Source organism: Ailuropoda melanoleuca, chromosome 2 (genome assembly GCF_002007445.2).
Source record: "Ailuropoda melanoleuca isolate Jingjing chromosome 2, ASM200744v2, whole genome shotgun sequence".
NCBI lineage: Eukaryota > Metazoa > Chordata > Mammalia > Carnivora > Ursidae > Ailuropoda > Ailuropoda melanoleuca.
In genome coordinates, this window is record NC_048219.1 from 196,214,875 (window position 1) to 196,236,868 (window position 21,994).

The 21,994-nt window shown below is 56.2% G+C and overlaps 1 protein-coding gene across 2 annotated transcripts in view; it reads right to left on the reverse strand.

Annotated features, from left to right (window-relative positions):
• Positions 1–397: 397 nt before the first annotated feature.
• Positions 398–21,994, reverse strand: part of RAB17 (RAB17, member RAS oncogene family) — a 45,219-nt gene continuing 23,622 nt past the window's right edge. The window contains exons 1-6 of one of the 2 annotated variants that reach the window (XM_011233560.3): positions 15,293–15,469; positions 9,986–10,145; positions 4,339–4,490; positions 3,382–3,507; positions 1,328–1,421; positions 398–1,074 (exon numbers count right to left, since the gene is read on the reverse strand). In XM_011233560.3, the coding sequence (XP_011231862.1) occupies positions 962–1,074; positions 1,328–1,421; positions 3,382–3,507; positions 4,339–4,490; positions 9,986–10,142 (642 nt within the window). In that variant the 5' untranslated portion in view covers positions 10,143–10,145; positions 15,293–15,469 and the 3' untranslated portion in view covers positions 398–961. Of the gene's footprint in view, positions 1,075–1,327; positions 1,422–3,381; positions 3,508–4,338; positions 4,491–9,985; positions 10,146–15,292; positions 15,470–21,994 lie in introns of those variants that run through there. The other variant, XM_019806913.2, reaches the window with a different exon arrangement.

Consider the following 21,994-nt stretch of genomic DNA (forward strand, 5'->3'; position numbering starts at 1 on the left):
AGATACAGGAAGTGGACACAGCCCCATAATCTTCCTGGCACTGTCACCTCCATGCGGGCCTGTCCCCTCCTCTCCCAGCTCCCAGAACCAGGCGGACCCAGCCCCGGATGGACGGCGCCCTGCCCAGCACAGGTTCAATCCTCAGTCCCCTCTGGCCCGCCTCCCTCCTCTGTCCGGCAGCAAGGCAGCTGAGGGGACAGTCATCTGGGCTGGGCGGGAGCAACCGGCCCGGGCATCAAGCATCAGTCTCCGGTGATGTGGGGCCAACACCCCTGTCAACACAAATTGAACCAACCTTCTCTAAAACGTTAAAGAGAAAAGGAAAAGGGTTTTCTTGGAGCCCAAGTGAGGACAGCTGCCCAGGACACAACCTTCACGAAGGAGAGCGTGACCCTGGGAAGGAACATGTACGTCTTTTGCACAGAGTTACAAATCATCGCCATGAAGGACATTCCAGAAAGTTACAGATTTTTATCTTATGTGTCTAGCGTGTGCCGGGTTATATGACTTTAATCTCACAGGAACCAGGGAGGTGTTTTTCTTTTTCTTATTCTGTTTGGAATGCTCCTTGTGAGTTTTTTCCATGAAGCCGACGTACAGTGTATGCTCGGGGCAGAAACAGAGCCCATGCTTTGAAGAGGTTTGGCCGAGTCACTTTGACCCTGGTAAATACTAAACTGCAGCGTCCCTGAGAACCCAGGGGCAGGGCCCACAAACACAAAGGTGAACATTTCCTGTATCAGCCCTAGAAGCCCTTTGGCCCCGGATCCCCTCCTGAATGATTCCTGCCGGCTTTGGAACATGGGAACATGCAGGGGTGCAGCTTCCAGAACCTGTAGGACTGGGGGAGCAAGCCCGCTGGATGGTGACTCGGAGTCCGTGGCGGAGGCAGCGTCTCCCCCTGAGGAGCAGCGGGGCCCGGGGTGGGGGTCCTCCCAGGCCCCTCCTGGCGTGGCTGCTGTTAGCGGGCACAGCATCTGGCAGGCCCGGCAGGCGCCCCACTCAGAGCCAGCCCCGCATCTCCCCGCTGCGGCCGGCCCTCCTTCCTCTCTTCTCTCCGCAGGAGTTCCCAGGCTGTGAAGGGCAGAGGAGGGTGGTCTGGGAGGGGAGGCCCCCAGCCCAGCATGCACCCTGCGTGCCAGGCTGTCCCTGGTCCCCACCCTCCCGGACACTTACCCAGAGCCACAGAGTTCGGCCCCTGGGAACCCTGCTCACCTTCTGGCCCCTGGAGACACTCTGTCGGCTCCCAGGACACCAGAAAGAAGAGCCAAGAAGCAGAGCCAGAGATGCCCCCTACCCGGACTCTCCTGGGGGCCCCAGCACTCACCTACAGTGCTGAAGACCTCGTTCACCTGCTGGTTTAGTTTGGCCGAGGCCTCCATGAACAGCAACCTCTTGCTCTCCGCAAACTCCTTCCCTTCCTGCGAGAAACAGCAACGAAATTCCCACACTGGTTACAAAACACACTTTCCCAGGAATACTCCACTGCCTTCTCAGACCCAAGAACCAGGGAGGGTTCCTCCTTTCTGGGTCTTGCTGCTCCTGGAGGGATCCATGGCCAGGGAGGTGGGGAGGCAAGGAGGTGGGGAGGCAGGGAGGTGCTCACCTTCCCAGGAAGGATCCCCTCGCCCCACAAAGCCTGAACCCCAGCTTCGCCTTGTGACTCCCTACCCTCACGTCTCTCCCTCCGGCACCTGGGGGCTCTGACGTGGGGAAAACCAAGTGAGAAGGCAGGAAACGTAGAAGGGAAGCAGGCAGAGCCCCTGGGGGGAGCCCACCTAGGCCCTCCTTCTGCAGGTCCCTCCTGGCTTTCCACAGGGGTTAGCACTGCGGGGAGTGACACGGAAGTGTGCTAGTGGGAAACTGATGGAATCTAAGTAAGAGGAGTACTTGGTAGTATTGTCTGCTTGTCTGCTTCCTGATTCAATGGCTGTTCTGTGTTTATGCTAGACGTTAGCATTCGGGAAGGCTGGGGGCAGGGGGTGCATACAGAACCTTCTTGTAGTACTTTTGCAACACTTTCTGTAATTCTGAAATTATTTGAAAATGAGAACCAAAAAATTCATCTAAAATCTGTGTTCCCATTGTCTCCGCCCCAGCCAGAGCACCTGCAGGCTCCCTGTGGTGGATGCCCGTGTCCCTGGCACCTGGACCTCCAGACCCAAGGCCCAATTGTGCTTAGTGGGAGCTCAGAATAAAGAAGAGGCCAAGGGGCTGGCCCAGGGCCCAGGTGGCCAGTGGGGTCTACAGCCCTGGCCTCAGGGTGGCCGGTACTGTGAGGTCTAAGCCAGGAGGCCTCCCTGCATGGGCAAGACGGGCTCAGCCCAGGGCAGGGGTGCTGCCGCCCGAGGCCCCTCACACCCTCTGAGCTGGGCTGCCTGCCTCCCGGACATCTCCCCACCCAGGGCCTGGTCTCCCCAGCTCGGCCTGACCTTGCCTCCAAATACTCTTTCCAAATCACCCATCACGCCCCAGCCCCCAGCTTCTCCAAAATCTGCCAAGGACTCCTTGTTGCCCCCCCAAATATTGGCCCCAATCCTTAATGCCACACACTGGGATCTCTGCTGCTGAGCCCACATGCCTTCTCATCACGGCCTTCCCCTCCTGGCGACCCCCCTGCAGCCAGCACCCCGCCCTTCGCTCCACCCGCCACACTCCACTCGTCCCGCCTGCGCGTGCCCTCCCAGAACCTTCCCTGAAACCAGCCTGCACACACGCGCACGCACACACCCTCTTACGCACACACACCCCTCGCTCACTGCTCTGACGTCTCACAGAGCTCTGCGCGCATCTCCGCGGCATTTTTTCTGATTCTGGTTGTTTTACAGAACTATGGCTTTCTTCTTGTCTATCCCTCACTCAGTTCTTAGCAAGGAAATTTGGATTTACTCACCTGTCCCTTTATCAATAATTTACTGAGCACAAAGAAAAAAATCTGAAAACTCACGTAAGTGAACATGGGAGGGCGGGGTAGGAAGGGCCGTGGGTTCCTTGCGACCCTGGCTCACCCACCGGGGCCCCTGCAGGCCGGCAGCATCGCGTCTCCCCATTGCCTGGGAGACAGGATACGGGGCCGACCCTCCGCCAGCTCGCAGGGGGGCTGGCCTGGGTGGTGCCTCCCCACGTCTGCGGAATAGCCATCTCTAGACCCGACTTCTCCAGGAAAGACCAGAAATCTTTGCCCCAAAGGGAAATTCAAGTGGGAAGGGTATGTGTTTGTGCATGTGCGTGCAAGCTTGTGTGACATGCATGGGCGGGTGTGTGCGTGGGCATGCGAGTGGGTGGGGGCGGGGTATGGGTGTGCATGTGCGTGGACATGTGTGCTTTAGGGTCGCTCTCTTCCCCCCTCGGGAAACAAAACGACCCAGTGTTGAGGGCTACCTGGAATGTCACCTCCCGCTGCTCGCCGAGGTCCGTCTTGTTCCCGACCAGCATCACCACCACCTCCCCTGGGGGGGACTCCCTCTCCAGGTCCTTCAGCCACTGCTGAGCCTTGAAGAAGGAATCCTAACAAAGGGAAACAGTCAACATCAGACAAATCCCTTGGTAGTTTTCATCGGCTATCCCAGCAAAGAACAGGCAGAGGTTGGTGGTCGCCCTGTAAAAAGCCATATGATCCAACCGGCCATACGACGGCCCCCCCCACACGACACCCCCTCCTTGCATCTGAGCTGCTCAAGTGGGCGGCCTCCCATGCGGCAACCCATGCCATGGTGCTTGCCCCACCCCCACCCCCCATCCCACAGACTCTGCTCTCTTCCTGCTCACCTGTCGTCTGCCTCCTCCCGGCCCGCCCTGCCCCACCCCACCCCAACAGACTAATCCCCACTCTTCCCTCCCTTCCTGCAAGAAACACCCCCACCCCGGGCTGAGTCGGGTGCCCCCCATCAGCTCCCACAGAACCCTGCCCTTCCCTCCTCCTGCTCTAAGTACCTGCTCACTCATACTTAGCATCTACCCACATGACACTGGGGGGACGTACAGCCAGGGGCTGTGTGCTGTCTCCATGACACACTCCTCACCAATGCTGTGGGCACCCAAGGAATCGTGAGTGATGGATGGGGGTGCTCTAAGCAGGGTGTTCTGAGAGGACCATGGAAGGGCACAAAGTCAACCATGCAGTAGTTATCAACCATGCAGGGGTTATCGGTGAGGGCTTCCTGGAGGAAGCGACAGACTTTCATGAAAGTGTGATCTACTGGTCGTGGTGAGTTTACCATAAAGCACCAGCATGGCTGGTCATGGAAAGCCTTCAGAAGAGAGCATCCCTATGCCCGAGAGAACAGAAAGCAGACGTCTCGCAAAGGAGGGTGGGGACGTGCCCGAGGCGAGCCTCACCTTCCTGGTGATGTCATACACCAAAACCGCCGCGTTGGCCCCCCTGAAGTACAAGTGGCAGATGCTGTGGTACTTCTCCTGGCCAGCCGTGTCCCAGATCTCAAACTTCAGAGACACGGCCCCCAAGTCCACCACCTTGGTGAAGAACGCACCTGGAACAGAAGCCCGGGGGGAGCTTTACCTAGAGGACTCGGTCTTTGTCTGCACCTCGGGCAGGGCTAGCGAGTCAAGATGTGGACATAGCCTCTGGGGGACAGTTCACCCTGCTGTGGGCAGAGGATAAGGGACGGGTCTGGGCTGAGGTTTTCAGCGCGGGGTGGATAAGATCACGATTCTCTGGCACGAGACTCTAGTTTGGGGGGCTCCTAACAGAACCCACCAACCCGTGTCTGCCTGCACATCCCGCCTTTCCCTGCACAGCCTCGAGCCTGAGGTCAGATAACCCTCCTAGGTGTCGTGTCCCCCCAAATTCATATGTGAAGTCCTATCCCCCAAAGTGATGGTCTTAGGACGTGGGGCCTCTGGGGGGGTCATCAGGGTTAGATGAGGTCATGAGGGCGGGTCCCCACAGTGGGATCAGTGCCTTTGTAAGAAGAGACACAGAACCCTTGACCCCTCCCTCCCTCCCTTTCTCTCCTCCCCTCTCTCCCTGTCTCTCCCACCCTTCCAAATCTCAGTGTCCTCTTCTTCATGTGAGCCAACGGTGCCCCCTTGCCAGGGTGGGTGTCAAACCATGAGAAAACGGAGGAGAGGGGGATCTGTGTGTGAAGCTCCCCTTCCTTTGCCTGCCCCGGGCTCTCCCTGACTCACTGGCTAGGACAGTGGCCTTCTGTCCACATCCTTCTGTCATGTCCAATCACGTTCCTGAACTTGATTTTGGTTGTACCCTAAAACCCACCACCGCCAGGTTCCCCACGGCGTCACTCTCGGGTCAGCCTCCCGGGCTCAGCAACCCTAGCTTCCCATACGTTCCTTCTCCAGTTTGTAAACAACGTCTGCTGGTCGAGCTTCAACCCACGTGCACCCCCACAAACTTGCAGAGAGGGCTTTCAGTCCAAGCGATGATGAGACACAAGTGACTGGGTGTTCCTAGAGCGCAGAACCTTGACTCCCCTAGAGAGACACACGAGATCCTTCGGGGGCCCCTGGACTGGTCTCCAGGGCAAACTTCCACCCGGCCCCACGGACGCCTTGGCTCCAATCAGGAAAAGAGCCCACATTAATTATCTCCCTTGTTCAGAAACCCACTGACCACATTTTCTACATCGTCACAGCTAAAGCCAAAAAAAATAAATGATACTAGCCACAAAGTGGGGGGTGGGGATGGGATCAGACCAAGAACCAGGAATTTTCCTGATTCTGGAATACGCTGGTGGAGAGGACACACTGGCACATTTTCACGGGGCCTCGAGGGGACTGCGCTGGGGCCGCCGGGCGCACTTACATATCGTGGCCCCGTCACACCAGGTCACCTTCCCCCCTGGTCCCACTACAGACCTCAGCACCGGCACCCCAGCGACGGCCCCGCCCCCAGCCTCAGCTCCATCCGGAGGGGGTGCTCCTGGAAGCGGGTGAGTTGCACAGCCCCCCTTCTGCACGGTGAAGGGCATAGGAATGACAAACTGCCCCCCAGCTTTACTGTACTGCCCCAGATTAAAAGTGTCTCCGTAAATGTTGACATAAGGAATGGGATTGTGCTCCTTCTGGTCTTAATGTCAACAAACAGCTGATTCCGCTCATCGAAGCTTCTCCACCGCCTTTCTGGTACAGAGCACCAGCGGAGTCCAGAGTCAGGCTGAAGAGAACGCGAGCTGCGGGAGCTGACAAGGGCTGGTGGCAACGCTGAACACGGGCTGCCTTTCCCTCCCACACAGGCCGCAGCGATCGCCCCGCAAGTACGCGAGCCAGCACTAGATGTCACCGTTCTCGGAAAGATGCCACTAAGACAGTGCAGCCGGCCCTGGGAAAGGTGCAGAATTCCGGGGGCTGTACCAGCTGGGACTCCAGGATGAGGGGTCTGTGGGGAGCCCAGTGGGGTCTTTGGGAGCTCCCCATGGTTCAAGCCCCCCAGCCACAGCACTCGCCCTTGGAGCTGCTGCCTTCCCCGCTAGGCCCTCTCCTGCGGGGAAACCAGGGCCTCCATGGGAGGGGGTATGTGGCCAGGAGTTCCAGGGCTTTTCTGGTCTCCCTTCAGCAGGCTGACCCCCAGGGGTCTGTGCTCACCTGAGATTCCCACTCTGGCTCTGCGTCAGAGACACGAGTCTGTCTGTCCCCTGGCTGGACGGGGTCTTGCCCTGAGACAGCTGGAACACTGTCCAGGCTCACACACCTGCTGGAGGGCTGTACCCGGGGCCTGTGCAGCCCACGATCACCCACAGATCCAGACCCCCCGACGGGGGGTCCAGGCACCCCCACCGTCCCGAAGGTTGGAGGATCTTGAAGCCGGCCCGCTCAGAAGGCAGCACCATGCGGGACACGCCAGCCCCTGGTCCCACCCCTGCTCTCTGGAGTGATGACCTTAAGTCATAACATGGTAACCCGTGACCTAAGACAGCGTCGAGCCAGCCTTGCATGGAGAGCCCACCACAAAGGGGTGTCTACGTCCCCATTTCACAGATAACAACATGATGAGCGAACAAGCCGTTTAGCCACCTGTTGGTCACTCGGCTCATAGTCACGGAGCATTTCCAGCATGCCCGGCACCCGGCACACGCTCCCTCCTGGTCGTGCCAGCCACCTGCCGCCTGCCGGGAAGGAGGTGCGGCCTGTGTGCTCACGCCACGGCTGAGCTCCCCGGCACCCGCTTCAGAGCAAAGCAGGTTCTCTCGATAAAGCCGAAGAGGCCGCATGTGGAAACAAGCGACGAAGCGTCTGCCTTCGGAGCGCTTTCGTACAACACAGACGACATTTACGTAAGGGAGAGGAAGGGTCGGATTCCATCGCCTCGTCTGAAAAGTGGGAAGATCGACCTTTATAATAATATATAATGATGTAACGATTATAATAGCATAATAACTAATAATACAGAATATACTGCTAAATATGACAGTATAATAGTAAATAAAATAATTAACTGCCCTTCTTTATTTATTTCTATACTACGATAATTGTAATAGCCACTTCCACAGCTTGTATCATAAAGCACATGATGTAGACCCTGAGATTTAAGTGGGGGAGCCAGCATTTCCACATGGGATTTCGCTCCTCAAAGCAAAGGAGGGCTTATTTGCCTCTACGTCCCCGGCCGCCAGCACAGCTGGGCACAGAGTAGGTGCCCCAGCAGTGAGTTCTAGCCCCATGGCTGGCAGCTGCTCGAAGGAAGGGTTGCCGGACTCAGTTAGAGGGTCGTGGCTCCATGGGGGCTGATCGGGAGGTTTTCTGCCACCACACACTCATGCACCCCGGGGACAGTGGGAAGGGAACAAAGACCCAAAGCACTGGCCCCAAGGTAGAGGCAGGGTCCTGAGCCTGGAAGCGGGGAGGGCAGCTAACGCTGCCCACGAGGAGGAGGATGGTCCAGGCCAGGCAGAGGACCACAGCTAGAGACAGCACACCTAGACCTGCCCCCCAAGCAAAGACCCCCGCTCTGACTTGGGCCCAGGTTCTGACCCCCCTCCTGAGCCTAGCAGAACCCCCGAAGAGTGCGGGGGAGGGTGACAGCGTTGTCCCCGACTTGCTGGAGGAACCGGGGGAGGTTTCTGTGAGCAGGGACAGGCCCTCGCCCACCGTCCCTGCAGCCACTGTGGGCTGGGAAGCACTGTCTGTACGGCTTGGGAAAGTGAGTGAACTTCCCATTAATAGAGAGCGCCTGCACCAGCCCCAGAAGCAGCTGGCTCTGTGCTTAGAGCCCCTCCCCCCAGCCCCCCAGGGAGGGTCCACATTGCAGCCCACCCCCTTGGACCCAGCAAGTCCAATCCCATGGAGCCATGTTCCCAGCTCACAGCGAGTGTCCACACCACCATCCCTGCCCCTCCTCTCCCACTGGAGCCCAATGGCAGCCCAGTGCCTCTCCGGGCCTGGCCCCCTCTCACACATGGGTAGAGCAGAGGTCCCAGACTTTTTGGGCAAAGGCCTTCAGCAAGTATTTTTGGCTCAGGGGACCTACCATCACAGTTGCAACTACTCAACCCTGGCCTCAGGCTGAAACCAGCCCCACAGGATATGCAAATGATGGGCATGGCCGTGGTCCGGGAAAACCTTATTTGCAAAATCAAGCAGAGCCCTGTAAGCCACAGCTTGCAGGCCTCTGTCTCCGATGCAACCCCAAAGAGCTGCCTTGTATGGAACTGCTGTCTCTCCTCCTCCTCTTGAATCTGCATCACCCGTTCACACCCAGTTCACACCCAGGTGCCTAGCCCCGCCCCCCCAATCCCGGCTGGGCCACACCCCCTTCTCCAGTCTCTTCTCTCAACTGAAGTCCCCACCCCCCCACCCCACCCGTCGAGGCCAGACTTAGCAGTTTGTTGTATTTTTTTAAGTCCAGTCCAGTATCCTGCGTGGCTGAGTGTTATCACTCTTCCACTGATGGAGAAGGTCGCCCTGGGCCCCCTCAGCCAGCCGGAACCAGTCTTCACTAGCTCTCCCGGAGCTCGGAGCTCCGCCATCCTGGAGCAGGCCCCTCACCCCTCCTATGCCCAGCTCACCACTAGTGCTGGGGGCCTGGGCCTGGCAGATCCCTCAGTCCCCAGGTCCCTCAGGCACTCTTGGGAATCGCCCTCCTAAGAAGACTGCAGGGTCCCAGGTAGCTAATACATGCGTCAAATTTAGCGTTGTGCGTCCACGTCCAGTGTGCCTGTTTGGCATTTTCTAGAAACCTCCACACCCAGTGCAGGCCTGGGACAGAGGCCATGCCCAGCAGGTATTGTGACGTGAATGAGGGAGGGAGTGAATGAATGAATGAGTGAATGAATGCATGAGTGGACTCGACAAAGTGGGAAGTGGAAGGCTTATCCTTGGCAGAGTCCAGGTCTGAAGCCAAAGCTTTGGCTCCGAGTGGGGGATCTTTCTTTTGCGGTGCTGGCCACCTGCCAGGAGGGTTGGCATGAAATGCATGTTGAGTTTCTCTATTTTAGGATTTCCAGCCCCAAGCAGCATGTGAAGGAAGTCCACAGCTCAGCAGACACTCCAAAGACCCTTTCCCCTGAGAGCCATGACACGCTAACCTCTTTAAGAAGTGCAGTGAGAGGGTCTTCCCTCCCTGCCGCCCCATCCTCTGCACCCCACCTCCCCAACCCAGGCCAGGTGGTAAACCAAGGCCAGGCAGAAAGGGAGCCACTCTTCGGTAAACTACCCAGCGAGCAGCACTGGCAGGAGGGACCCCGGGCAGGTGAAAGGCCGGCTTGTCTGGGCAGCTGAGTGGCAGAGCCTGGGGGGCCCTCCCCTGGGCTCCCGCTCCACTAGGTACGACCCCTCACACCAAGCCCTGGGGGCCCCAGACCCTGACCCTGAATCTCTACCCCTGCAGCCTCCGGCTAAGCTGACATGGGACCCCACTCTGGACTGCAAGTGTGTCTGACATCCTCCCCTCCCTGCAGTGCTGGGCGCAGCCCGAGGCTCCGGGAGAGATTGGGAAATGCCCGCACCTGGGCCGTCACCTGGCTTCTCCTCTAGCAGACTAACCAAGGGAGTGCTGTCCCATGTCACTTACATCCCACAGTGGGCAGGATGCTCTTGAAGTCATTCTTCACGTACCGGAGAGCCAAGCTGGACTTGCCCACGGAGCCACTTCCCAAGAGGACCAGCTTGAACACGTAGGGCTGGTCTGGGGCAGCCCCAGGAGAGGGGACCCCACCCGCCTGAGCCATGCCCTGTAAAGAGACGGCATTTGCAGGAGGTTGAATGTCTGGCGTCAAATGGTCTTAGCGAGTTCAGCCCTGGGGTGCTCCTTCCCCGCTGGAAGACAGACAGACAGCCTTGAACAGCATGGAGCCGAGTCAGAGGCAGGCAGCCTGGGCTGGTACCCCTGCGCCCCTCAGCACCCCGTCTCCTCATCTACAGAGCGGGGCGGGCAGTCCCTGCGTGACAGGTCTCTCGTGAGTGATGCTTGGGAATTGTTTGTTGTCCTCGTTCCCGTTACTTCTCACTTTTAAAAAATTGATTACTGATTTCCAAAAAGTACCGGAATCACCCGAGAGGCAACGTGCTCTCTCCCTTGTGGCTCATGGGTTAAAGCTGGTGTTTCTATCTAAAGAAAAAGTCGGCGTTTCAAGGACCTCAAAACATTTTGGTGTTTCCCACCATAGCTAAAGCCTCGGCGCCCATAGGGACGCTCTGTGGAGAGAAACAGCTCTGTGATCAAAATAAATTTGGGAAACCCCTGCGTATGTTTTCATTACAGAAAATTCCAGGCACCCTCCACCGTGGAACGGAGACAGTCCTACTGGCCTCACGCACCCTCCTGCACTTCCACAATATTGAGCTGTGGCCAAATCCCCAGACCCCCTCCCCCCAAAGATGGGTTTGAAGCAAATCCCAGACATCCTGTTGTTCCATCTGCAAATCTCAGTATATATACAGGTATTCTTTTTTTTCTTTGTAATTAATCTGTTCAAGAGATCAGGTTGTCCTGTGGCTCTGCAGTCGGGATCTTGCTGATTGCAGCCCCCGTTCTTGCCATGTCCTGTGAAACCCATATTTGCTACAGCTTGGTGGTTCCGCACAGAAATCTGATCAGATACAGGCTGTCTTTCGGCAAGAATGCTTCCTGTGTGGGCTTTGCATTTCCCCAGAGGGCAAATAATGGCCAAGCGCTCTAGTGGTGATGCTAGGGGTCCTTGAAGACCGTTGCCAGACCCATTATTTCACTAGAAGCTGCAGACTGGTGACATTCTAATGTCCCCACTTTGTCTCCATTTATAATCTGGGTCACTTCTAGAAAGAAAAACTTCCCCTAAAAAACATCAACTTCCCCTAAAAATCATCGAAACCCACCAGGGGCAGGCAGTCCTGGGAACGGTGTCCTCTCCCTCCTCACTTGGTGGGCAGAATGGAGGCCTCCAAGGGCGATGGGAATGGAGGAAGGGAAGGAATTTCGAAGAGGAACAGAGAGAAAAGCGACAGCAACAAGAAGCAAACCATGTCCCCCACCCCCACCGCCGCAGCTGTCCCTGCCTGGTCTGCCTTCAGGGATAGGAGGGGAAGAAGCGAGCTTGGGGGTAGGGGTGGGGGTAGGAGACATGAACAAGCAGGGCTGAGTCCTAAATACTAACAAGACTGTTCTCAACTGAACTCAACTGGGGAGGGACACCTGGGTGGCTTAGTCAGTTAAGTGTCTGCCTTCGGCTCAGGTCATGATCCCAGGGTCCTGGGATTGAGCCCCACATCAGGCTCCCTGCTCAGCGCAGAGCCTGTTTCTCCTTCTGCCCCGCCCCCTGCTCATGCACACTTTCTCTCTCTCTCTGACAAATGAATAAATAAAATTTTTTTTTAAAGAAGTATCCAGGGAGTTACAGAATTTGAGAGAAGGATTAAGGGCCGCTTCTGCGCCTTGGGGACAGGGAGCTCAATACAGCAGAGCGGAGTTGTCGGAAGGCCATGTGGAACCCCATCTTATATGGGATTCACGGGTTTCGCCATCAAGTATGATGCTTGTGGTGTCATTGCATGATGTTTCAGAGAAGGATTAGAAAGATGAAGTATTTTAAGTTTTCCATCTCTTTTTGAAGCGGGTACTGGGGTCACTTGGAGAGCTGCCAGCTTCCAGTAAATCTGCTAGATCCGCTCAGGTCTCTCTGTCCCATCGACGCAAACCTCCGTCCTGCCACGGCGGCAAGCCCTGATCATATCCGGTCCCCATCAACAGCAGATAATGAAATAGATAAATTCCCTGCCGTCATGTGGCCCACAGACCCTGTTCCTCTTCTTGATTGAAATAATCCCAGTTCTGAACTCTGCCTTAACTCATAGAATTATTTTTTAATGACTTACCTCGCTTGCTGGACTGTAACCTCTAATGAGACACATTTATATAATTATTTTATTAATATCTTCTCACACACACCGGGCTATAACCTCTCATGAGAGCAAGGACTATATTCATTGATCATATAGTAGGTGCTCAATAAATATTTCATGAACACACAGGAATGACTCGGCAAAAAGCCACAACTGGACAGCCATGCTGTTTCCACCCCACGGTCTGCACGGCCAGTCAAACCCCAGGCAGCTGGCCATGCAGTGAAGTGGGGTATCCGCAGAATGGTGAACAGAAATGGCACCTCCAGCAGCCGTTGAGAGCAGCTCCACGCCGTGGCTCAGCCCTGAGGGGCCAAGAAAAGCTGAACATTATTTGCTTTAAGGTCGCTCTGCACGGGTACTTGGAGGAGACTGGAAGCAGAAGTGACTGAGCCTGGGGCGCCTGGGTGGCACAGCGGTTAAGCGTCTGCCTTCGGCTCAGGGCGTGATCCCGGCGTTCTGGGATCGAGCCCCACATCAGGCTCTTCTGCTATGAGCCTGCTTCTTCCTCTCCCACTCCCCCTGGCTTGTGTTCCCTCTCTCGATGGCTGTCTCTATCTCTGTCGAATAAATAAATAAAATCTTTAAAAAAAAAAAAAAAAGAAGTGACTGAGCCTAACACGCAGGCCGCCTGCACAGGGGAGCGGGACGGACGTGTGCACACAGCCCTGCCCAGCTCAGGCTGCACAGAGCCTCCTATTAAAGCTGGGCTGGCAGCCTCCGGGGGTCCTGGCATCACCCCACCTTAGAGAGAGGCCTGGCAGCTCTTCTAAGACAGATGCAGAATTTGAAGGCAGAGCAGGCTGTGTTCACATTCATACTGGGCAGCCCAGGGCGCTTCCAGCCACTTGCAGAGAGCACCAGCACGCACTTCCCACATCAAGAGAGTGGTGCAGGGAGCCAGTCTGGGGGGGCCACCCTTCTGGGCTCAGGGCCGAGGGGACAGTCAGCTCCATAGCAGATCCTAATTTATAAACTGCTTCTTCTCCCCCCTCCCAACTCAGAGGAACAGAGTAGAATGCTGATTACCAAAGGCTTGGGAAGGGGAATGGGAAGATACCAGTCAAAGGGTACAAACTTCCAGTTACAGCATTAACAAGTTCTGGGCATCCAGCGTACAGCATGGAGATTATAGCTACTAATACTGCATTATGTCCTTGAAAGTCCCTAAGAGAGTAGATTAAATGTTCTCAGGGCCAGAAAGATGTCGTTATGAGACAGGTTGGAGGTGGCAGCTAACAGCGGGGCAGCCATCGCGTTGCAATACATAAACGTGTCAAATCAACAGGCGTGCACACTTTGAACCTACTCAGTGCTGGATTGCAATTACAGCTCAGCCAAGCTGGAAAAATACATCCTTTGCCAAACGGACTGTCCGGCTTTCAGTGCCTCCCCAAGCTACTCCCTTGTCTCCAGCCGGAAGTACAGCTCCTGCTTGGAAGCAGGTGTCCCACTGATTTGTACTGTAATTCTGCTTCTAACACACTGACAGGGATGCCTTCCCGAGTATTAAAGACACGCCTTCAAGTGTTCCTTGTTATTTATGTGCTCGGATTAATAAAGCTCTTAAGTCTAGAAAATCTTTAGCCTAAGACATGTCTGAATTCATCACAACAGGTGGACTCTGAATGAATACACCATTCCTGTGACACCGCATTGCAGCGTCTTATTCTTTTGGCAATGATACATCTCTTTGTTTAAAAATAGTATTTTACTATAAATATAAACACATCATTGTCAATATGAAAAAAATTAAATCACCCACAATCCCATACCCTTAATATAACCAGAAGGGCATTTTGCCTATTTTCTTCTTGGTTTTTTGGCTATGAATCTTAAAAACAGGCAAACCAAAATCCAGCTTTAACATAAAATTATATATCCCACCTTTTAAAAAACAACATATGTGAAAAGCAGCTTTCCACGTTGCTGTGTACGTTCCACATGCATTCAGCATAATATGTTCAGTGAGCACAGAACATTCCTACATCTTTTCCACTTTGCTAACCCATTTCCCAACTGTTGGATTTTTTCTTGATCATTATTGTTTTCTCAGTAATAAATAAAGACTGCAGAAAGCACTTCCGGGTACAACTCTTTGTGTGATGACATATTGTAAGCTTCCAATAATCAGAGGTAGGAGCCCTGTATTCAGAGAGAAAATTGAAAATGCGACTTCTGACCCAACCTCTAGAATTTAATCAAGATGGGGTTATTTGAAGTCTTTCTAAACACAAAGATGTTCTCAGGAACGCAATATTCATGGTTAGAGGTAAGAGATGCCCTCTGCAGCATCCTGATTTGGGGCTTTTTAAACTTTCTTTTCTCATCTCTTGTTCACCAAAGGGAAAAAGAAAGCATTGCAGATCTGCACTAGTCCTTTCTCGGGGTAGGGGAGGGCATTTCGGGGAAGGGTCTGCTTTGCTGAGGCTCCCTTCCAAGGTGTCACTGGTGTCATCTCTGCCTGGGTGTGTAAAGAACACCGAGATTTCTGAGCAGCTGGTTATGCCCGCGCCAGTCTACACTAACAGCATCGCGATCCAGCCGAGACGGGTTCGTTGAAGGGCTCCGCACCCCCACCAGCAATCTACAGTCAAGGCCTGAGCTGGACTCTTCCCAAGGCCTCCCTCTGGGAACCTGACCTAGCCAGCCGCGGCGGATCCAAACAAGGGCACTTCTGGTCTTCAGCGGAGCAAACTCCTCACACCGCACTTTGCCCTTTTGCTTCTGCGCACAAGGGCGAAGGTACAGACACCCTCGCACACACGCGTGTATACACGTACACAGACACATGCAGATACACACACAGACACTCACACACATGAGTGTGCATGTACACACATACAAACACACACAGAAATACACAGACACACAGATGCGCGGACACACACAGAGATACACACACCCAGACACTCACAGACACAAATACACACACACGTGCACGTGCACACACACTCACGCACACTCTGCAAAGCACACAGAAGTTAAAACAACGACTCACGTGTTCCCCGGGCCTGATCACCTCCAGGAAGCCAGGCAGCTTGTCATCACTGGGTCCTGCAGGACCCCCACCCGTCTCCCCGGCTCCCTCCTCTGGCCCCGGGCTCCCCCCACAGGCAGGGGGGTGGTGGCCGCTGCAGGGACAGGCAGAGGTTGTGCTCCAACAGGAAACAGGTAAGACGCAGCAGCTCTGGCCAAGGTGGGGCCCGCCCCCTGCCCCCTGGTCAGGTCCCCTCCTCCCTTCCCGGGAGGCTCCCAGGGCAAGGTCCACCACGGTCATGTGTCGCCTGGGGCAGGGCAGGGCGGGAGGCTGGACAGTAAAGCCGTGGCTGCAGGAGCACCTGGGCTCAGGGAGCCAGACTCCCATGTGGTGTTGGGGGGAAGGGTCACCCAAACTCCAGGGAGTGTCTCAGCTTTGTTACCTGTCTCTCATTTCAAAAAGCTGAGGGCTTCCCCTCTGCTCCTTCCTGGGGTAGCACAGATCTTTGTTGCACTCAGAGCCCAGGAAAATATTAAAGGATGTATTTTGGTGAAATGAAGTTATTCCTGCCACAAATAGCTGGGAGCCGGCTTTTGTGGGGCCCTGCACCTGGGGCCAGAGGCAACCCAGGGCAGTCCTGGGTTCGGACACCCGGATCCAGGCTGGACTCCACAGCGGGGGAGGTGCTGTGTTTCTCTAACACCCCCTCCCAGGTTTGTCACCCCTCACCCTGACTGCTCCTCTCTGGCCAGGGATGGGAAGATCCAGCAGGACGGACAGAAGGGGACTCCCGTCCCACCGACCTCCAGGGTTTCTGCGTGCCCTGTCCGTCAATGGGGCCTTGGGGTCTTGTGTTGGGGGGCGAGACTCTGAGCTGGGCTCCTGCTGGGATGCCCTCCCACCACCCCTTCAGGACCAGCTCCTCTCTGCCGTACCCACACCACCTCTGGGGGCGTCCGGGGTGTGGCCACCCCCCTGAGTGCCACCAGCAAGTGTGGCTGGGCCCTGCCACTTGGGAGACTCAGGACCTCTCCCCACTAGCGAATCACCTCCTCAGCCCCCCACCTGTAGACCCAACCAAAGGTCTGGGGGACGATGTGTTTCTCTGCCTGTAACCCATATGATGGAGTGGCCAGTTTTGAAATAGATGGACGTGGTTTTTTCATTTTCAACACGGAAGGGCCTCTTGCAGTTAGAGTGATGTATCCACCCCCTGCCGGTTGGGGGAAGGGGCCCAGAATGAGAGGGAGTCGTCAATACCAGCTTTATGGCAGGAAGACAGAGACAAGATCGTTACTAATCGGCATCTGACAGCCAAAACGGGAGATTCATGCCTGCAGTCAGACAAGGGGTTTGAAAGCCAGGCCCTGTCCAGAGAAGAGATTTCTGGAGTCCTTTCATCTCCCCTGTGACTCCCCAGCTGCCCAGAGATTATATTACTGAGGGTCCGACCAGCAGGCTCAGGGCCTGGTCTTCATCCCTGGCTGTGGAACAGAGGGCCACGAGCATGCTTAGTGTCTGCTTCCGTGGCTTGGGAGTGGGGGCCCACATTCTGAGTCCTCTGCTGAGGGTCTCAGAGGCTCCGGCCAGGCCATCTGGAGGCCAAGGTCCTTTCTGAGCTGGTCGTGGGCAGAATTCAGCTCCCTGAGGTTGTAGGAGTGAGCTCCCGTTCTCCCGCTGGCTGTCTACTGGGGCCCCTCGAAGCTTACAGCCCACCTGCTGGTCCTTGTCACATGCCCCTCACACAGGCCAGCCTCCTCTTCAAGGCCAGCAGGAGAATCTGTCTGACTTCCAGACCCTCTTTTAAAGGGCTCGCCTGATTAGGTGAGGCCCACTAGGCACCCTCTCCTTTTTCATTAACTTAAAGTCAACTGATAAGGAACATTAATTACATCTGCAAAAACTCCTTCACCCTTGCCACATAACACAACCTAACTCAGGAGTGACATCCATCGTATGCACAGCCCTGGGCACCCTTGGAGGGAGGGTTTCATGCTGGGTCTGGACACCATGGGCCAGTGGTCTTGAGAGCCATACTAGAATCCTGCTTACCCCAGTGCGAGCTAAGGCCCACACCCTGCCCAGCTGACCCAGAGGGAGAGCTCCGCATTAGCACACTGCTGGCAGATGGTGGGGGCCCACCCACTGGCCAACCTCAAACAGCCTGACCCCTTCCCACCTCACAAGGCCCAGGGGCACCGTGAGAGGCTAGGACCCAGCTACTCCTGAGGTCCGGGGGGCTCATCACTTCTCTGGTCTCAGTGTTTGCCTGCACATGCTTCCCCCCACTGGTCTTGCCCTCCCACAGGGAACTCTGCAGTCACGACCCTCCACACCGGCTCCTCACCAGAGGGTCCCATACGTGCTGCTCATCTCTGTAAGACCACCTCACCACGAAGAGACATCCACCGAGAGAGAAAACGCTCACGTTTAAATCTAAAGGTGTGGAGCCCCTGGGGGGCTCAGTTGGTGCAGCGGCTGACTTCAGCTCAGGTCACGATCCCAGGGTCCTGGGATCGAGCCCCATGTCAGGCTCCCTACTCACAGGGAGTCTGCTTCTCCCCTCCCTCTGCCACTGCCCCCGCTCATGCTCTCTCTCTCTCAAATAAATAAATAAAATCTTGTAATCAATCCATCAGTCGACCAATCTGAAGATGCGTTCCCACGTGGACACAGAGTCAGACTCAGGCACAAAGAAACTCCCCAGCAGGGAGGATGGACACTTAGAGCACATTCCGCCCCATAACCCTAATCACCGCTGCTTGTCGTGGAAACTGGGCGAAAATAGCACACAAGCGATCTACTTAAGTGACCTCCGCTAATATTATCTTGATAGAGCTGTGCCAGCTTTCTCTCCTGGCACGTTATCGACTTCCCTGCCTTGGCATTCACAGAGGAGCCGCTTTGCGATGCCACTTCGGCAGCCCACGTACACGAGCGCACCCACTCACAGCATCGACGCTCCCTATGGAAGAAAGCCCAAATCCGGCGTTCTGAAGCCGGAAGGGCCCCTGGGGAGTGTGGTCTGAGCACCCGCCGGCGTAGGGAGCATCTGCCCACCCCGCCCACCGATTTTTCAGTCTCTGCTCCCATATCTCCAGGCACAGGCGCTCTTCTGCTCCCCGAGGCGCCCCCCTGCATGTGGGCTCCTTCCCATCCCCACCGGCCTTTCGTGACTTTCCACCCGTTTGCCTCCCTGGGGTCACGTGGCAAACGCCTGAGCCACTGCCACAGAAACATTTCTGAGATTTTCAACGCGGTTATCAGGGCCTGTCGCGGACGCTGCCAACGACCTGCCCGGACCCCACGGCCCCCCGACTCCTGGTGCAGAGGCCACCGGTGTGGCCCGGACCGTTACTGCGGGCCCGTCTGGGCTTCTGTGGGGAAGAGGTGCTTCCCCTGCAGTGAGGGGTCAGACTCAGCGTGATGGATGGCTGAGGGACAGATCCTCCAGAACGTTCTTTTCTCCCACCGCCTTTGAGATAAGCAGAAAGGGTCGCCTGCATTGCCTCAAAAGCTTCACCCCCGCTTATCTCAACGGAAAATTCCAGCAGGAATTTCTGAACACCAAGTTAAATTCCTCAGCTCAGCAATCAGTTCGGCGCTTGGCTGCCCGCCAGGCTGGGCAGAGCAAACGAAGCAGGGTCCTGCCCCGAGGCGTCCAGGACCCACCGGCGGGGACAGGGGCCTGCTCAGTGAGAGGCGGCCACCCCAGCTTCGGACCAGGGCCTAACGGTCCAGCGGCAGCAGGCAGAGGAGACCGGCTCACCTGGCCAGACGGAAGGGGAAGGGTCAAGGCAGACTCCTTCGGGGAGGAAACGTCTGACCCACTGAAGACAGACCAGAAACTTCCCTAATGACCAGTGGAAGGAGGGCTTTCTGGAGGGAAGCGGCTGAGCCGTGTGAGGGCGAGAGTGGGGCCGGCGGGGCCACGCGTGACCCTGTCTTTGAGCCCAGAGTCTGTGGTGGGTAGTGGCCAGACGGCTGGGGGCGGAGATGCCTCATCCAGTTCCTGACGACTAGACACGTAACAACAATGAAGTTGCAACCTTTTATTGAACACTTACTATGCGCCAGGCTGCGCTGGTCCTTGACTTGGGCTTCTGATCTCATCATCACCCTCACAGCAAACCCACCCTGGGAGCCACACCCGGCAGGCCCTCCACTGGCGCTTACCCTCCAGGCCCCTTCTTGGGGGTGAGGAGGTCCTAGGGCCCCCACTTCTAGAGCACACTCCCAAATCCAGAGACGAAGGATTCCTCGCCCAGGTAACCCCACCGCCCACCCGGGCCTGCATGGGCCTCTGCGCCAGGTCTGCCCTCCCAAAGCACACCAGGCCACCAGCCTGTGCACCCAGTCCCCTCGCGACCGAGAGGCCGGCAGTGGGCAGTGTGGTCGGAGCACGGGTGTGGCTGGGCAGGCGTCTGCATCAACCCCAGTGAGAGACAGACGCAGGTGGGGAGCAAAGGAGGCCCGTGGGGCTGGGCCATCATGTCCTGGCCAGCCCTCCCAGGAGCCCTAGGGTTCTCAATGCAAGCCTCGGCTTCTGGATTGTTTTGAAGCACACCTGCCTAAGTAGGAGGATGGGATGTCGTTTGTGCAACAGTGTGTGTGCTTGGCTTCATTTGCGACTTTAAATACTTAGATAGATGGTAGGCAGACCCCGTTTGGATGCCTGTCCCAGTCCCTGAGAATATTAGGGGCAGGCCTGATTGTTTTTATCCCATTTTATAATTGAGGAAATAAGCTCAGAAAGGGACGGATAGCCCAGAGAAGGACAGCAAGTCCCCAAGTTCCATAGTCAGTGGGAAAGAGAGGGGGTGCTAAGTGGACCTGGATGTAAGAGCCCAGCCCCCACCCCAACCTTGGGAGGTTTGGTGGGAGGTAGGCCCCTTCACGTCCTTGCCTGGAGGCAGATAGCTAACCTTCCTAACAAAGGCCTGGGTCTCCCCCCCACCCAAGGGCACCATTCCTCACCGTGCCCCTCACCCCAGGCCTCAGCCAGTCTTCCTTCCTGTAGAGCGCTCCCGTCCACATGTAGACAGACTCCCCCCTGCACCTGCACCGTGTCTCCCTTAGAGCTGCTTCTGCCTGGGTCCGCACCCCCTCTTCCCCTTCTCTCCTGACCCTGCTCTGAGTGGGTGTGGCCCCCTCCTGAGCCCTGGAAAGCTCCCGATGATCCCGTTGCCTCCAGGCTGCTCTGACCACCAGTCCTCCGCCCTCACCCACCTATGAGTGCCAGCTCCCTGCGAGCACTTTCCTCTTGCGGCTTCTCGGACCCACCTTCCAGCCACTGCTCCCCCTCAGTTGCTGGTTCCTCCCTGTGTCCAGGACCTGCACACCCTGGAGGCCACCATCCCCCTCTGGCCCTGCATCCCTCCCCCCTCCATCTGCTCTCACCACCCTGAAGGGCACGTAAAACGCTGACGGTTCCCAGATGGGGGTCTCCCTCCTAGCCCACCTCTGGAAAGTCCGGAGTCCTGCACCAGACTGCCTCCCCGACACCATCTCTCGGATGCCCACTGGTTCTCAGCCTACCGAGTCCAAACTCCACATCCTGATTTACCCCCAAAACTTGCTCCACCTGCAGCCTTCCCGGCTTAGTTGATGGCACCTCTCTCCTTGCACTTCATTTGCTCAGGCCAAAACTTGGCCCAAGGTTCCGCATCTCACCCAGACCAGCGATTCAAGCCCTCACTGTGGCCTGGAAGGCATTGGTCATCTGCTGCCTGCCAGCCTCCCTTATCTGTGACCTCTGACCTCATTCTGCTACTCTCCACTGGCTGCGCACGACCCCAACTCGGGCTCCTTCTCCCTGGAAACTTCTCCTCCCAGATGCGCACGTGGTTTGCCCGCCCTCCTACCCTCGTCAGGGCTGTATTTGCTTCCTGCGGCCATTGTAAGAAATGACCATAAACTGGGAAACTGGGTGGCTTGAAACAACACAGACGGACTCTCTTACAGTTCTGGAGGCTAGAAGTCTGCAATGAGGGTGTTGGCAAAGCTGCTTCCTCGTGGATTCTCTGAGGGAGACTCTGTCCCTGGCCTGTCTCCTGACTCGCGGTGGCTGCTGGCAGCCCTTGGAGTCCCTTGGCTATGACTGCATCAGGCCAGGCTCTGCCTGTCCTCACAAGGCCTCCTCTGTGCGCCTCCTATTCTCACAAAGACACTTGCCTTGGATTTAGGGCCCAGTGGTTAATCCAGGATGATCTCTTCTCCAGATCCTTACTTAACTCAATTACATCTGCAAAAACCCTTTTGCCAAATAATGTCACGGTCACGTGTACCATGGGTTGAGACGTGGGCACGTCATTCAGGGGGCCACGGTTTGGCCCACAGCAGGGCCTGCTCACACATCACCCTCTGCAGGGGACCTTCTCTGACCCACCTACCCAAGCACTCCCTACCCCACAGCCTTGCGGTATTTTCTCCATGACATGACAACTCACATACTTTATAGTTTCCTTATTGCCTATCGCTGTCTCTTCGCTATTGTAACTGCAGGGCCGGGAACAAAGCCTGGCACATAGTAGTCACCGGGTAAGTCAGGGCTGAACAAAGCTTCACATGTCTCTGTGTACACAATTTCTGGATGCTGCTGGAGCAGACTGACTCATCCATGAGCCCAGTGTGAAGAATTCCTGAATTAGAAGGAAGGATTTCTGAAGACAGGAAGACCAATTTTTAAAGTCAAAATTAATATTACACTTAATGGAAAGGCAG